General features: G+C 47.9%; 1 protein-coding gene across 1 annotated transcript; it reads right to left on the bottom strand.

Moving 5' to 3' along the window:
- Nucleotides 1-1,414: 1,414 nt before the first annotated feature.
- LOC110078168 (uncharacterized) lies at nucleotides 1,415-15,613 on the bottom strand. The gene is made up of 8 exons (XM_020791981.3): nucleotides 15,449-15,613; nucleotides 13,480-14,191; nucleotides 8,764-8,970; nucleotides 7,962-8,132; nucleotides 7,567-7,698; nucleotides 6,812-6,984; nucleotides 5,604-5,855; nucleotides 1,415-2,242 (listed from the first exon to the last, which is right to left on the bottom strand). Exons 1-8 carry the CDS (start codon nucleotides 15,611-15,613, stop codon nucleotides 2,045-2,047), a joined length of 2,010 nt encoding a protein of 669 aa, XP_020647640.3. The 3' UTR covers nucleotides 1,415-2,044.
- Nucleotides 15,614-15,775: the final 162 nt, after the last annotated feature.

Raw genomic sequence — 15,775 nt, 5'->3', positions numbered from 1 at the left:
TCGGTGGGAAGGTAATGGTGTTCCATGTCTAGTTGCATTGGCCATGTGACCACGGAAACTGCCTTTGGACAAACGCTGGCTCTATGGCTTGGAAATGGGGATGAGCACGACTGGACTAAATGTCAAGGATCTTTACCTTTACCTATTCTCTTAGGAGCAGAGTTTCTATCAGTCTGAGTTATACCTGGTGCAGAGGGCATCTTGGTCTTCTACCTATAGGTCCTTTACTTTTCAGGAAGGTAAACAAATCCATGAGATAAATGGGAAGTGAAGCTTAGGAAACTACTGCCCTTAGGACTGAGCAATCCATGTGACTTCTCAGATTCACCAATTAAGAACCTTGCTGCTTTTCTGTGCTTCAGTCCTTGAATCCACTCATCTCCCAGTGAACCAAGGAGAACAGGGTCCCAATATCTCTCTTTAGGAAAAGTGAGTGACACACAGACAAAATGGTTGTAACGAAGTGAAAACTACCATGAATTAGCTGTGTGGACTTAAGATGATGTCCCTCAAGGCCTTGGCCTCTCCATGGAATGGAGAAAGCTGAATGGCATGTAAGTATGGGCATGGCTCAAGGCCATGGTGGGTCCATGATTATCCAAGGGTCACCTCCTGGAAATAACAGAAAAGCCATGGCTTGGGAGTCTGCACTTTGTACTAGAAGACTGGAATGGAGGATTTGCTGAATTTTATACCAGTAAGGAGCAGTATGTACTCTCTTGAGATTGTACCAGTTTGTTCCCCCACGAGCTCCTGGTTTCTCCTGTCAAGGACACACACCCTAATTAAGTGCTTGCAGTAGCAGAAGTCACCCTTGTAAAGCAGCCCCAGGTGTAGTGGTTTTACTGCAGTAAAAATGCTGGTCATGACTTGAGTTTGAGGCTAGCAGCCCCAGGTAGCCGGCTCAAGGTTGACTCAGCGTTCCATCCTCCTGAGGTCAGTAAATTGAGTACCATACCCAGCTCACAGGTGTGTGTGTAACCTGCATAATTAAATGGTTAAACTGTCCAGAGAGTGCTTTAAGCACTAGGAGGAGGTATGTAAGTGGCACACTTTGCTTTTCGCTTTCAATTCTTACAAGGAGCTAGAAGGGACCGTGACACTGGCCATAGCATGAAGCCAAATGATTCTGCTGCCTCAAGTGGCAATTTTTAGGAGAGGGCAGGGGGCAGTAAGGTGGTGAGGGGCAACAGCTGTGCTACTCCTAACCTAGGTTCTTTTTCAGTACAATGGAAGATAGTTTTGAAGGAAGACTAAACTTCTTCTCTAGTCTTCTGTGCATGAAACTGAGTGTGCATGTCCATGCACAGTTGTACAGTAGTACAATTTGATTTGTCTCGGACAGTAAAATGTCTTGGAATAACCCAGCTTTTTAACATAACATAGTGCCATAACAAGTAAATAGAAACAGGAGGAGGAACCCAAAAGCAATGGCCTTTATTCATTTTCTCTCTCAACAAAGGACAACTTTGGAATTTTGTTAGCCACTGACCGGGGCGGTGGGGGAGTGAGTGATACCCAGCTCTGCCTTTCTAGGGGCACACATTGCTGAGTATCTATCAGCAGTATAGTCCAGCCATGAGGGTGGGTGCAGGGCCAATTTACACAGTCCATACTACCTTAGCAACACCTTGCACCTTAGCCTTGATTGCCACCCTGTTATTCTGCACACAGCCATATTCTAGATGGTGATGGGTGCTGGATTCACCCCAGTGTGTGACTCAAGCATTTTTCTCTATAGCCATATATATATATATATATGGGTGGCAGCACGTAAAATCAAACTTCACCACACTTGGCTTCCCCTGGCCCTGGCCGGCTTTGACAGGAGGCCTGCTCACCAGTTCGTTAAGAATGCTTCAGCCTATCGCAGCCATGTCCTAAAGCAGTTCCACACCAACTTGCTGGGAAGCTGTTTCAGATCAGTTAACTCCTCCAGCGTCCCATGAAGCCAAGAACCTCGGGGGGTGAGTTGGGGGAAAGTCCATGGCTTACAGTACAGTCCTGATCTTGAGGACAGGCCGTGACTTGTACTCTGCCAGGCTCAGTCGTCCTCCTGGGGCAGCTGCTGGTGCCTGCTCTGATACCATAACATGGTAGGAAGATTCTGACAGCCCTCGTAGCGACGCTGGCGCTCCGCCTCACCCAGGGGTGGCACAGAACGGCAGGGTGCTCCTGCTAAAGTGACGTTGAGAAGTTGGGCTGGGACACCAGAAGCCAAGACTGCAGACCATGGGCCCACCTGCAAGAAAGGAGAATTGGCTTTGCTTTGAGTTGCCCTCGGCGACCAGTCATCATCACAAGCATTTATGCAGCCTTCTATAATGTTTCAAGTGTAGCTGTGCTCAAATGTCCTTTCAAAGTTCTCCACTCTGTTTGGGGACAGAATAACTGTGGATACAAATCCACCAATTTTTAGGGTGCCACTGCAAGTAGCAATCACCCCCACTGTGGTGTAGCCTGGCGACCATTTTGTTTCCTCCAATAATTCCCTTTACCTAGTGTCATACTTGGACTATGTAATCTTGCTAGAGGGAACACAGACACCCTCCAGAATGGAGAAATGTTGGAAATATCATTCAAAGTGGTCTTCCATGTTCAGAGGAGTACGAAGAAGAAAAATCTCAGAACAGAAAAGGAAAGAAAAAAATTGGGCCCATCACTTTTCATTCTTTAGTGTTCATCACTGGTGTTCATTCCCCAGACCTTCCATTTAGATACATTTTGTTGATCACTTCTCAGCCTTTTGGCTAAGATCAAGTGTGTAGATACTTTTTGTTGCTGTAATAAGGCACATCCCCTCTAAGCTCTGTTGCACAGATGAGCAGTGAGTCCACCTTTGGGGAAAGGGTGAAGCTAGGGTCGTGAGGGAGTTTACCATCCAATCTCCCTCCTAAGTTTTATTTCCTTATGAAAGGGATTTCTGCTTTTCTGCCTCATTTTCGAGGCTTTTAAAAATGTCTTTGGATCATATCGTAAGGTGGTTCCTCTTTTTCATTTCTGTTACACATCTCCATCCCTGGCTGGCTACAGCTCCGGGTCTGAAGAAGCCCCATTGAAGGTGTTATAAGACCTTCCCTTGGCTTTAACTAAAGTGTGGGCAACTGGAGCAGGATAAGCATAGGGAGTGATAACTGCCTCAGCTATGACTGTATAATTAAAGATAAGATGCATAGAGACAAAGCCATTTTAGCTAACTAGCACTAGGGGGAAGCACAAAAATCCTGAGCCTTTCCCATGAAAATTTTTCTGAAATTTTTGCTCCTTTAAAACTTTTTGGAGATAATTTCCTTTCCATTGAATCATACTTGCACACAGGATATTTTTTGCACAGTACTAGTCAGAGTGCTTCAGTTTTATTATCTCGATAATCTATAAAATGATCCTGGAAGGCTGGTCAAAACAGTATAGATTACTTAAGTAGAATTACCAGCCTCCCAACTGCCCCCAAATCTCCATATCATTCCATGTGGAATTTCCTTGACTTGCTGATGCTAGCTTGGATGCTGATTATATTAGCCACACAGGTCTTAATGAAATAAACCTAAAAAGGGAATCATGACCTGAATTCTATGAATTTATTTTATTTTATTTATTTAAAAAATAAAAACATGTACCCAATCTACCATTTTACAAATCATTGTATTATATCTTCTTATCACACAAACTCTTTTCTTCACTCTGTGTTACCCTCCCCCCACTCAAGACTAGTTCCATGGTCTTAATTCCTATATTTCAAATTGCCCTGTTTCATTCCAGTAATATATTGATTCTTCTCTAGGTGTATATCTCTTCCCTTTCTGGAACACATGTACCAAAAACAAGTTCCATATTTGTTTAAAATCATTACATTTCATTATTCCGCTTCTAATCTTAGTTTCACAAGTTAATTTATTAATTTCTGTGTTCCACATTTCTCTATACCACTCCTCACTACTAATCTGATTATTATTTTTCAGTTTTTTTGCAATTATTAACCTTGCCACTGTCACTGTTAGAATAATTAATTCATTTTCTTCTCTCTTTAATTGATTGTTATCAAACAGATTCAACAATCCAATCATTGGGGACATTTGTACCTTACCTATTACTGTATTTTTTGCTCCATAAGACGCACCTCTCCATAAGATGCACCAAATTTTTAGGAGAAGAGAACAGGAAAATAATAATCTGTTTTCTTCTCCTAAAAATTTGGTGATCCTTATGGAGAGGTCCATCTTATGAAACACACCCTAGGACCCTTTGGAGGCTCACCCTGCCCCCCCAGGCCCAGCGGGGGCAAAATCGCCACCTTCAGGGACTCTTCTGAAGCTTCTCAAGCCTCAGAAAAGGTCCTAGAAGCTGGCAATTTCACCTCCGCTGGCCCCGGGGGGTGGGTGGAGCCTCGCAAGGGTCCTGGAAGGCTCACTCAGACCCTTGCAAGGCTACCCCCCCATGGGGCCTGCAGGGGCGAAATCGCCAGCTTCGCTCCATAAGACGCACAGACTTCCCCCACACACACACCTTTTAATGACTCTATTCATTTCGGTGGTATTTAGATGCAACAAGCTGAATCCATCTCCAACCAAAACGAATGTAAACATAAATTAAAATGGTTCTGAAAAGTGTAAGCCCTTTTTTGCTAGTAGCACTGGTCTGCTTTTGTGCAGTGGAAGCAAGCTGTTGTACTCAAATTGCATTTCCTCCACACATACTCAAGGAGCAACAATGCATATATAAAAATGTTGTTCTGCGGCACATTTCCACAGACATTGTATTGGCTTTATCATGTACATTGCAGCTTCACCTGAAACAGCTGAACAGCATGTCTTTTACACTTGAAAAAAAAATCACCCCAGGACTTTCAGAAAGTTCACAGCTAAGCATTTCCTGACAATATAAATACCATTACTTGCTCTGGAATAACAATAACAGAACAAGGCAACTTTTCCTGGCTCCCAAATTCAGGAAATCAACCTGAGTGTCAAAAGACAACCTGATTTCAGGAAGGTAGATAGATATATATTATGTTAATGTACTTGCTGGCATTCTGATAATCTCCTAAGTGTTTCTGCTCCTGGAGAAACAACATGCTGGTGCTCCCTTCCCTAAGATTCCCGACCCCATTTCCCCACCCCCCAATATTAGGAACAGAACATCCAGAGTCCTGCTACCCAGTTAATGATGCTGCCTGGCCGCAAAGAGTTATGCCTTTGAACTGGACAGACACCTGTTGGCCTTGCCACCTGCCAGAAGGCAATGTTAAGACAGGGACTTCCTGCTCCCTGTTTGGGACAATGCTGGTATTTTGTTTGGAACGAACAAGCAGCATTGGGATCAACTGGCGGGCTAATAACTCACTGGCAGACTGCATGCTTTGCATACTCCTGGGCTCAATCCCTGGAATCTCCAGTTCACAGGAGCAGGTAGCAAGAGACTGTGAGAGCTCTTTGCTGGAGACCTGCCACCATTCAGGACAGACAGCATGGAATGGGCCAATGGTCTGGTGTGCGGTGTCAGGCAGCCTCTTCTGTCTTTGTGTCCACTCCATTCCCCTTTGAAGTCTTGGTACCTGCACAACTGTGGCCTCTTTACCCCACGGCTTGGCCCTGCGCGGCACTTACCGGCGAGATATACTGGAGCAGACATTGGTCAGGCTGCAGCCCTGCCCAGAACTCAGCAAAAGCTGACCCACCAGTGGTGGTACTGGTGGTGCTATGGACCAGCACCACGTTGGGATGGTGGCGTGAGGCCCGCAGCTTCTTTGCCAATGGCCCTGGATAGCTCTGGTCCAGGAAGAGGAGGACTCGGCGGGCATTGCAGTTTTCCAGGTCAGCTAAGAGCTCTGAGATGGGGTAACGCTCCTTTGGATCAGCCTGTTACAGAGGAGGAAGCAGCTCGTCAGCACCTGCCCCTTTGTCACAGCCCTCTCGCCCCCCCGGCCCCCCACCCCCAACTCTGTACAGTTCAGTGATCAAGGGAATTCCGCCGCCTGGGAGTTAAAAGGAGCAGATTAAGTAGGAAAGAGCAAGCTGAGGCCAGCGCCCGCTACAAAAGCTGGTGTGGCTTTCTCTCTCCCCCCCACCCCCCGCCCCAGGGCGCACATGAAAGAGCTGGACAGTCCTTTGAAGGGAGCAGAGGAGAGGAGATGGCTGAAGCCACCACAGCAATTTCTGTCAGTGTTTCCCCTTTCTTCCAGTCAGGCTGCCCAGGACATGTCCAGACAGGTGGGATGACCCACCGTCCACCGTGCTGCTCTGCCTCTCTGCCCTAGCGAGCGAGGCTCCCTTCACTTTCCACTTCCAGCCAGTGAAAGCACACTCACTTGCAGATGGCCAAAGGCAGGTCTAGAAGAGGCACAGAGGGGCCGAGCAGAAGGGCCTTCTAGAAAGGTTGCCCGTCGTCAACTCCTGCTGGAGTTCTCTGCTCAAGCACCTTTTTAGTCCTCTAACCCAAATTTTCCTGCCCTCTATTGCAGTGTGGAGCTCAAGCAGGGACTGCCAAATATACTAAACTCCCTGAATTTTCCTCTGTGTGATTTATTGACTGTACACCCTCATGAGATCTGTTGGTGCATCACAGGTTAGAAAATGTTTCACTGAAAATAATTCTGGATCCATTTTAAATACCCAGATGGTACATGTTGTGATATATATACTGTATATATTTTCTTATGGTATCTGGGACTGCTGGCAGGCTACAATATGCTGGCAGAGTTATTTCTTCATAAGTATCCCACGACAATCCCATGACAGCCCCAGCCTCTAAAAGATGCCCTCCTCTCTCTCTTTTTTTTTGTTTTTCGTCCCTCCCTGCCCTGCTCCCCACTCACAATGCCATTATGGTTAGCATCCCACAGCAGCATGGTGCCATCACTGGCCGCCGGACTATTGAGGTAGAGCACCAATGAATCGGCACAATGCAGGCTCCGGCACAGCAAGGCTAGGTGGGAGCGGATTGCCAGCTTCTCCGTGGCTGGATGCACATCACCCATCTCCACAGCCACTGCCAAAGAAAGAAGGAAGGAAGAGCTGTTGATTCCTGTGTGCCCTTCTCAATCGGTCTCCTCCCTTCCAGCTTCTGATAGAATCTACTCAGAACAGACCCTGCTCCTGGTCTGCCCTCCTACCCTTTTGGATAGGAGAACAGGCTGGAAAGGGAACCCACTTTGACCATCCTGGGCTGATTGCCTGTGCTTTCACAGCAACTACTCTCCAGGAAGTCACGTAGCTGCTGCAGGACATCACTCTGAAATGCTAGACCCTATCTGGAAAGTTGATGGTGAGCAATAGGTAAGAGGAACCCACTGGATAGAACCAACACACATTGAGAATCAAGAGCTCCCAGTCTCTGCAAATGGTAGTTGCGGCTTCGAAAAGTTACTTTTTCAGACTACAATTCCAAATCCTGCAGTCAGCAGGGCCAATGACCATGCTGACTAGAGATTCTGAATTGTTATAGTACAGAAAAGTAATCCTTTTGAGAGCTGAGCTATTGACATTCAAAGATATGGAAAAGTCGATCTCCCAGGAAATCAAGGGGCATTGTCAACTCTGTAGGGATCTCAGAGTCTTCCTCCCCCTGTACCTGAGCCTTGCCCTTCATTTGCAAAGAAGGCCTTGATATGATCCTGGTGGAAGCCATTTTGTCGAAGCATCTGGTAGAAGAGCAGCAGGTTCTGAGCATGGTGGGGGTAAGTGACCTGCTCCTGCCAGCCACCTAGGGGAAAAACACTGTCAGCAACACGGTGAACTGGAGGGACTGACTCTGGCTGCAAAAGGTCAAGGAAGAAGAGGCAATCGTGTAGTACGAACCCTGCCATGCAAGACAGGGACCCTACAGATCAGCCAGTGATTTGATTCACACTTCCCCAAGACACTGCTTGCCCTGGAGCCAAAGGCTGTAATCTCCTTCTTGTTCCAGTTGTGCATCCACACAACCTAATAGCTCCTCCACCCTACCCTCCATTCCAAAGGCCACACCTGCAATCAGCACAGCGTGATCACATGTCTGATACAGGCGGCATGACTTGTACATCGGAAGCTGCTGGCGATGGCACCGGCGGGTATTCTTGTTGAGCTCACAATAAGCTGCTGTGGAACCAGAGCCAACAAGGGGCAGAGGCTGTGGGCACGGACTGTATCCATGGAGATCTGTGAAAGGAAGGAAGTGCGGCAGGAGAGGAGTACTCAAGAGTTTGACATGGGTGTATGAAACAAGCAAAGGTTACCTGGAATGAGGTAGGGTCAAGGGCAACTCAGGGAAGTGAGAGAATGGCCATATTCTCAGTGCCTGCAATCAATCCCGTGAGCCTCTCTCTTTGCACTTACTTACCACTGTGTCCCATCCTGCACCTTTACTCACTTACTGTCTTTTGACACCCCAGACCCCCAAAGCGGAAGCTAACCCTAGATGACAATTACGGTTAAGTCAGATCTCAAACCTCACTGAATGCTTAGGATGGCGAAGATCCCTGTGTAGCTTTTACTTTCTTCTTTCCTTCCTGCAATGACCATTCCCCCCCCCCCCCAAAAAAAGGAAAATCACTGTGGGATCCAGCAACTGGAAGAACTTACTATCAGAAATGGGAGAACTTACTATCTTGACTACAACTCTTTGAATTGCCAGTTACCCCACTGCCATAAAAAAAGGAAATTTCCAAGCTTTGAAGATTTTAGCAGAAACAGTGGAGTGACCCCCCCAAAAAAAGACTGGGAGCTGGATGAACCTCCCACAAAGCATGGACTCTCTGGTTAATTCCAACTCCCCAGCCCAGGCACCCACCCACACAGTGCAATTTTTGCAGATGTTTTGGGTCCTGCACTGTGACTGCCATGGGCAGAAAGTGGATTTCACAAAGTCCAACTGGGGGCTCCTCTCGGCGAACACGGCCTGTTGGCCACTGGCTCCGTCCTTTGCCACGCCCTGGCCTTCGCTTCAGTTGGTTCTCGCAGTGGCTCCTCTGGGCAAGAGTCAAACACTCATAACTGCCTGGAAAGGAGAGGAGACACAGGTTCAGAGTAAGCCTGTCCATAGGATTTACTTTTCTGGGGGGAAAAAGGCACATTTTGGTTACTTTGGCACAGGATCTGTGCAGGCAAATGGTGCCATTCTCCCTAAAAGAAAAAAAGAAAATAAATAAATAAATCAAGATCTGAGGCCTGTTCCTCCAAAGCTATCCCTTCTCCCTCTGCTCCAAAGCGTGATGGGATCATAGGAAAGAACACCATTCATTCTCTCCTGTTGTTCTTTGGATGTTCTTGATCAAAAACAGAAGCCAATTAAGCAGCGCACAGTAATAGGCCAGCAACATAAATACAGAAATCAAAGCCAGATCAGGCACAGGCAGGAATGCAGAGCTGTCCCCATAGCACTCCAACCCTTTACTGTAAACCTGGGATGGGCATCCAGGTGTTGTTGCACGGCAGCTCCCAAGAGGCTGGGCCAGCACAGCCACTGGCGAGGCATCGTGGGGATGGAGGCAGCCCAACAATATATGGAGGACCACAAGTTGATCGTCCACCTTGTAAATCATGAGAAACTGTCAGACTTTCATCCTCCCAAGAAAAATAAACAACAAGCATCCCCCAGCAGCTGAAGCAACACAGCACAAAGCTCCCTTCCAAACCAGAAGAGCAAGAGGGCAGTGAGACAAAGGTATGACAAAAAAACACAAACAAAACAAAGCAAAACAAAACAAAATAAAAATTGTTGGGAAGGAGTAGGGGGGTGCCTGCCCATTTGACTGCAGAGCTTGGTTGATTAATCTATAAGAGTAATTAACTAATTTAGGATGTAACTACACTGAAGCATTTCTCAGTGATCACATGACATCGCTGTGAATCAGCCTGTTTTTTGTTGTTTTTTTTTTGCTTCCAATTTCAAGAGTTTTTCCCTCTGCCACTAGAGGCTTTTACTTTTTTAAAAGCTGAAACAATTCAAACAGTGTTTTCCCTGTGTGAGTGTTTGTTGTATTCTACAAAAGAATAGGTGGCATTATGGTGATGTACAGTATTGAGTGCTGACGTGATGTTTTGGGACAGCAAGAACACCCACCTGCACCATCTGTCCTCCTAGGCATCCTAATACTCTGTGTGTGTGTGTGTGTGTGTGTATATATAATCTCTGCACTGACCAAAAGAGAGAGGTGGGGGGAGAGAGAGGGAGGAGCAGGGATGGACAGGTGGGCAGTCTGTGAGGGTATATCCAATTGTACTAGACTGAGGGTCAGTGTGGACACTGGCACCAAAACAATCAGGGGGGCTTTATGTCATCACATAAACCAAATGCAGCCATAAGAAAGCCTGGCCTGCAAACCAAGCTACAGTGAGTGTAGTCGCCCCCTTTGAATGGTGCCCCTTAGAATGATGCCATAAGAGATGTCAATTATTTTTAACAATATTTTAATGAACTCTGTGTATGGCAAAGGCTTTCCTTTGACCAAGTAACATGAGAGCATGCGCCTTCTGAGAAGGTACCTGCAATCCCTGGTCCACAAATGTAAAAATGTCACTGCCATCAGCATGAGCCTTCCATTCATAAGCATGGCTAACAAACTAATGAATCAATTCACTGATGTGTGTAATCTATTCACTACACTTTCTTTTTTCAGAGGGCAGGGAGAGCCATCAGTGGCTAACTCCCACACAGGGAGGCAACAGAGTCTAAGCTTCTCTAAACTAAAAGGAAATGATCACTTACCTTCTAGGGTTTTGGGCTGGGTGAGTGGGCAGCAGAGGTAGTGGAACATGACACAAGTGACAGGTCTTTTATCTTTTCAGCAACTATAGTGGCACTTACGTTAACTTAGAGCGTGGCTAGATGGCCAAATTGGACAGGGCAGTCTTGGGCCAGCTAATATTGCTCAAGGTCAGACAGAGGTGTGTGGTGCAATTCACTAGCAAGCACAGTGTGGTTCAAATCAGGAAACCGGAGCGCACCTCAACTGACCCTGCTGGACAAGATCAAGATTTTTCACTTTAAAAGGAAATATTACTGTCTCATTTGAAAGGGAAAGATTTCTTAGGATTTTTAAGGCTGTCCCTTTGGAGAGGTCACTTAAACATAACACTTCCTCTGAGCTCTCCTTTGGAAGGCAGGGCATTTCTTTTTAATTGTTGCTAATTTTATCAGCCATGCTTTGAAATGTTTTTTTTTAACTGTTGTCAAAGCATTGCTGATTCACTGTGTCCCTTAGCAAACATTAAAAAGCAACAGGATGCTTCTGTCGCTTTTCCCTTCCAAAGGCTAGGAAGATTTAAAGGGAAGTTTCCTATAAAGCTGATAACGATTTTGAGAAATAGGAAGCTTCCTAGCTTTTGGAAAGGAATCAAGACAAAGGCATCCCATTGCTCTTGATGTTTGCTGATAGGCAGAGTAAATCACTGATGCTTTGACAGCAGTTAAGAAAAACCTTAAAGTTAGATGCAATTTAAAAGAAATGCCCTGCCCTCCAAAGGAGAACACAGAGCAAGTGTTCAATTAAGTAACTTCTCCCAAGGACCAACCAGCTAGACACTTCCAACATACACAGCAATCCCAGCATACACACATTCTGAAATCAAACCAAAAGAAATTGTGTGGCTCTAACAGCTGTGAGATGTAACAGAAGAAGATAGGAGTACCTGTATAATGAAAAATCTGACTAAATAAAACCAACCAAACGCAACTTTTAGAGAAAACATGAATCAATCAATCATAGTGCCAAAATAAAATGTAATTAACCTTCCTGAAGAATTAGCATTATTAATCTCAGTGGACAATGAACCAGAATACCTGTGGCTGAAGTCAGAGATATTATTCAAAATATTGCAAAAATAGTATTTTTAAAAAAGCAAAACTTGGATGATGATGAAACTCTTAAAACTATTAATGACAGACAAGAACCAAAGGTAAAAAGTGACAGAATTCTAAATGCAACTATTATGTGACTAGCACGTAGCGACAATTATAACAATAATCATAAATAGAAAAAAGGTTTTTAAAAATCATTTTTTTCTAAAGGAAGGAGATGCCAGAAATTGCAGTAACCATTTCATTAATAGTTCCATGCAATGAAAAATGATGCTAAAATTTTACAACAAAACCCTTCCCCATGTATGAAGCAAGAAATGGCAGAAGCTGGATTCAGAAAAGGAAGAGGCATTGGTGACAATATTGGAAATATACATTTGTTTCTGGAGCATACAGAAGAATTTCAGAACAAAATCAATTTATACTTTATAAATTATGGTAAAGCTTTTGACTGAATGATACCTGAAAAGCTACAAAATGTTCTTTAAAAGGGGGCCTATCAGAACACTTTATTGTCTCAATGCATAATCTGTACTGTGCACAAAAAGTTACTGTTGGGATAGAATATGAAGAAACAAAGTAAACAAAAGTATCAGACAAGGATGGGGTTTATTTTGCTGTCTGTACAATCTATAAGCAGACCATATCATTTGAAAACCTGGATCAGAGTCAGAAGGAAGAATGAAAATTGCTGAGAGAAACATGAACAGTTTAAGATATGCAGATTAGACCACATTACTGGCAGAAAAAGGCAGAAACAACTACTGATGAAAGTGAAAGAAGGAAATGAATAAACAGGATTACAGGTGAACATAGAGAAGACAAAAATCATGACTGCAGAAGGTTTATAAAACTTTAATGCTAACAATGAAGAAAGTAAAATTGTTAAAGATTTGTTATACCTTGGAACGTCAATCAAATGCAGGGTACAACATTTTGAACTCCAAAGAACACTCAAGCATAGAAGGTTAGTTGTAAAGAAACTGGAAAAGGTCTTTGAGTGTGAAGATGCATCACTGGAAATCAAGGGGACGATCATCATACTACTGTATTCTTAATTTGCGTACAGATATAAAAGCTGAAGAATAAAGAAAGCTGATCATTCAAATGTGTTGGAGGAGAGCTTTACAGATATGAACTTCCAGAACGAGAATCCCGAGTGCTCGACTAAAAGCTAAAATGACTAAGCTGAAGCTGTACTGTTTTGGAGATACCACGAGAAGACAAGACTGGGGCTGGCGGGGGGGGGGGCAGGGGGGACAATGCTAGGAAAAAGGTGAAGGCAGTAAGTAGGAGAACAGGAAGATCTAACATAAGAGGGATTGATTCAGTAAAGGAAACCCTAGACTTTAATTGCAAGACCTGAGCAGGGCCGTTAATGATTAAGCTTTCTGAAGCTTATTAATTCATAGGGTTGGTGTAAATTGGAAGTAGCTGGCACACATACACGCAAAATTTAAGAGGGGAGGGGAGTTATTTATATTATTGATAATTTATTACTTCCAAGTTTTGAGTCATGGACACCTTTCGCATTTCAGTGAGCAAATTGTGCAGGTGAGTAAATACATCCTCAAGAAGCCCCAACCAGGGACAACTCTCAATCTCTCTCATCAGCGGGGGGACGTCGGGGTGAAGTGGGCGATCAGGGGGCCCAAGAGAAAAGGGCACCCGTTCTTCGCGGGGCGGGCCCGCCGCCCACTTACTTACCCAGGTAGAGGCGGTCCCGGCTCCGGCAGCGGCGCGGGCTGATGTTGAAGTCGACGTAGAAGAGGAGGAGCGGGTGGCCGAAGCTGGCGCCGGGGCTGGGGTCGAGCACGAGGAGGGCGTCCTGCCCGCCGCTCTGGTTGCGGCTCGGGCCCCCGGGCGCGCCGGGCCGCCGGTCCCCCCAGCCGTCGGGCAGCACCGCCCGCACCTTGTGGCCCGGCCGGGCGGGCGGGGAGACGTAGACGGCGGGCCGGGCCCCCTGGGAGAGGCGCGCCAGGCGCTGGCACTGCGGCCGCGGCAGGAGCCCCCCGCGCTCGGGACACGGCGCCGCCGCCGCCACGTGCCGGAGCGCCGCCGCCGCCCAGCGCGCCACCCGCGCCTCCGAGAAGCCGCCGCCGCCCGCCGCCGCCGGAGGGGCCCCGCCGGCCCAAGTCAGCGAGGCGGCGGCGGTGGCGGCAGCCGCCGCTAACGTCCACAGCAGCGGGGCCATGGGGCGAGTGGAGCCCTCGCCGCCGGGCGCCCCGCGATCCCGCTCCGCCGCTCTTGGCCCGACGAGCGGGGCTCCCAGGCGCCGCCCCGCCCCCGGGAGGAGGAGGAGGGGAGGGGGAGGTCGGGGGGCGGGCGGAGTGTGTGGGGAGCGGGTGGCCGCGTCCCTCCCGGCCCCCCTTGGAGGCTCCCGGGCGGCCCCCTGCCCGGAACCGGACGGCGCCTCTACCTTCGCGCCAAGGGCGGGAAGGGAAAGGCGCGGTCGAGCCCCGCCACCGTCTTTTTGACGCGCGCGCCTTTGCTGTGTGGAGGCGCCTCTGGTGGGTCAAGACCCTGAAGGAAGAAGGAAGGTCGGCGGAGAAAAGAACATCTCTTGGGAGATTATGCTCTCAAGTTCGAAACTCACCCCGGCCGGAAAACTACGGCGATAATAAACCCCAAGAGCGAGGCTCTGGCCCCAGCGCTGTGCTGATCTGCAACTGCTCTCTAGACACTTAAGGCTGCCTGCAACGCAGCGCGCCCTGACAGACAAGCAAGTTCTCCCACCTGCGGCCGGTCTTACTTCCGAGTAGACACTACTAGACCTGCACTGCAGCCCTGGGTCCACGCCACCAAACCCCTCCTTTTTTTCCTTTTCTTTTCGTACCCGGTATCTGGTGGCAATGTTGCCGTCTATGCCACCGATTCCAAGCAATGGAATCCAAAGTGATCTTTTTATGCATGACCCCGGCATAGCCAGCGCTTCCCGTCTGGGACCGATCGGGCGATAAATCCCCCTATTAATAGAAACGATCATGTGCCATCAACTCTGACTTACGTCGACCCTTTTTCAGATTTTTCCACACGGAGGCTACTCAGAAGTGATTTCCCGTTCCCTTCTTCCGAGGGTGCCTGGCACTAGGCAGCTTGCCCAAGGCCACGCAGGCTGGCTCTTCTCCCTGGAGGCACCGTGGAGAATCGAACTCCCAACCGGTGACTCCGCAGCCAGATACCTAAACCACTGAGCTATCCAGCCAACTATTAAACCCTCGTCCAAATAACCCATCTGGTTGGTCGCCTTGGATAAAAATGCCGTAGAACCAATATTTAGGGGAAAGGACCTTTGCGCACGGGAAGATGCTCGGCTCAATCCACGGCGTCTCCACCTCGCCTAAGACCTCTGTGCCTGAATGCCTCTTTGCCATGAAACAATATTGAGCTGGGACAGGAAGACCCGTGATCTGATCTCGGGCAGCTTTTCTGTAGGTTAATGAGAAACTTAAAGAGTCCCCGCCACCAGTTTCCCCAGAGCGAAGGCACGCGGCCCGGGATCCCTCCGGCTAAGACGGGCCTGAGGTTGTGGAGGCAACAACGGCGTCTTCCACGAAGGAAGACGAGCGTGATGGGGACCCGGGCGAGGCCTGTCTTAAGTCCGCAGCGGGATGGGGGCGAAATCCAGGCGAGAAGCGCAGACTGCTCCCAGGGATGCGGAGCGTAAACTGCTGACGGGGAAAACCGAGAGGGCGCCGCCCTTGGCCGAGCAGAACACGCTCGCTGGCGGCCCGACCAGTACAGTATTGCGGTGGGGAGACTGGCCAGGGGGAGAAGCCGGCTGCCGGGACTGAGCCCTGCCCTGCGCCGCTGGCTGCCGGCTGCCAGTGCGGTGCTTCATTTTCCAAAGCAGGAGGGCTGCTGCGCTGGTTGATCCTGCCCTCGAGCCGGTGATCCCTCCCTTCTCTTACCAGAACGCCTTACATTTAATCCCACCCGACGACGGCAGGACCCCGCCGCTCCTTGCACTTAATTCTGATCCAGGCGCTAGTTCTCCAGCAGG

The sequence above is a fragment of the Pogona vitticeps genome, chromosome 1 (assembly GCF_051106095.1).
Source record: "Pogona vitticeps strain Pit_001003342236 chromosome 1, PviZW2.1, whole genome shotgun sequence".
Classification (NCBI taxonomy): domain Eukaryota; kingdom Metazoa; phylum Chordata; class Lepidosauria; order Squamata; family Agamidae; genus Pogona; species Pogona vitticeps.
This window is presented reverse-complemented; position numbering and strand designations above follow the sequence as displayed.

Coding starts and splice junctions, on each gene's coding strand:
- LOC110078168 (XM_020791981.3), bottom strand. CDS start 15,613: ATGAAGCACCGCACTGGCAGCCGGCAGCCAGCGGCGCAGGGCAGGGCT. Junction 14,192..15,448: donor GCGCCCTCTCGGTTTTCCCC/GTCAGCAGTTTA, acceptor CTTGGCGCGAAG/GTAGAGGCGCCGTCCGGTTC. Junction 8,971..13,479: donor CCGGGACCGCCTCTACCTGG/GTAAGTAAGTGG, acceptor TCTCCTTTCCAG/GCAGTTATGAGTGTTTGACT.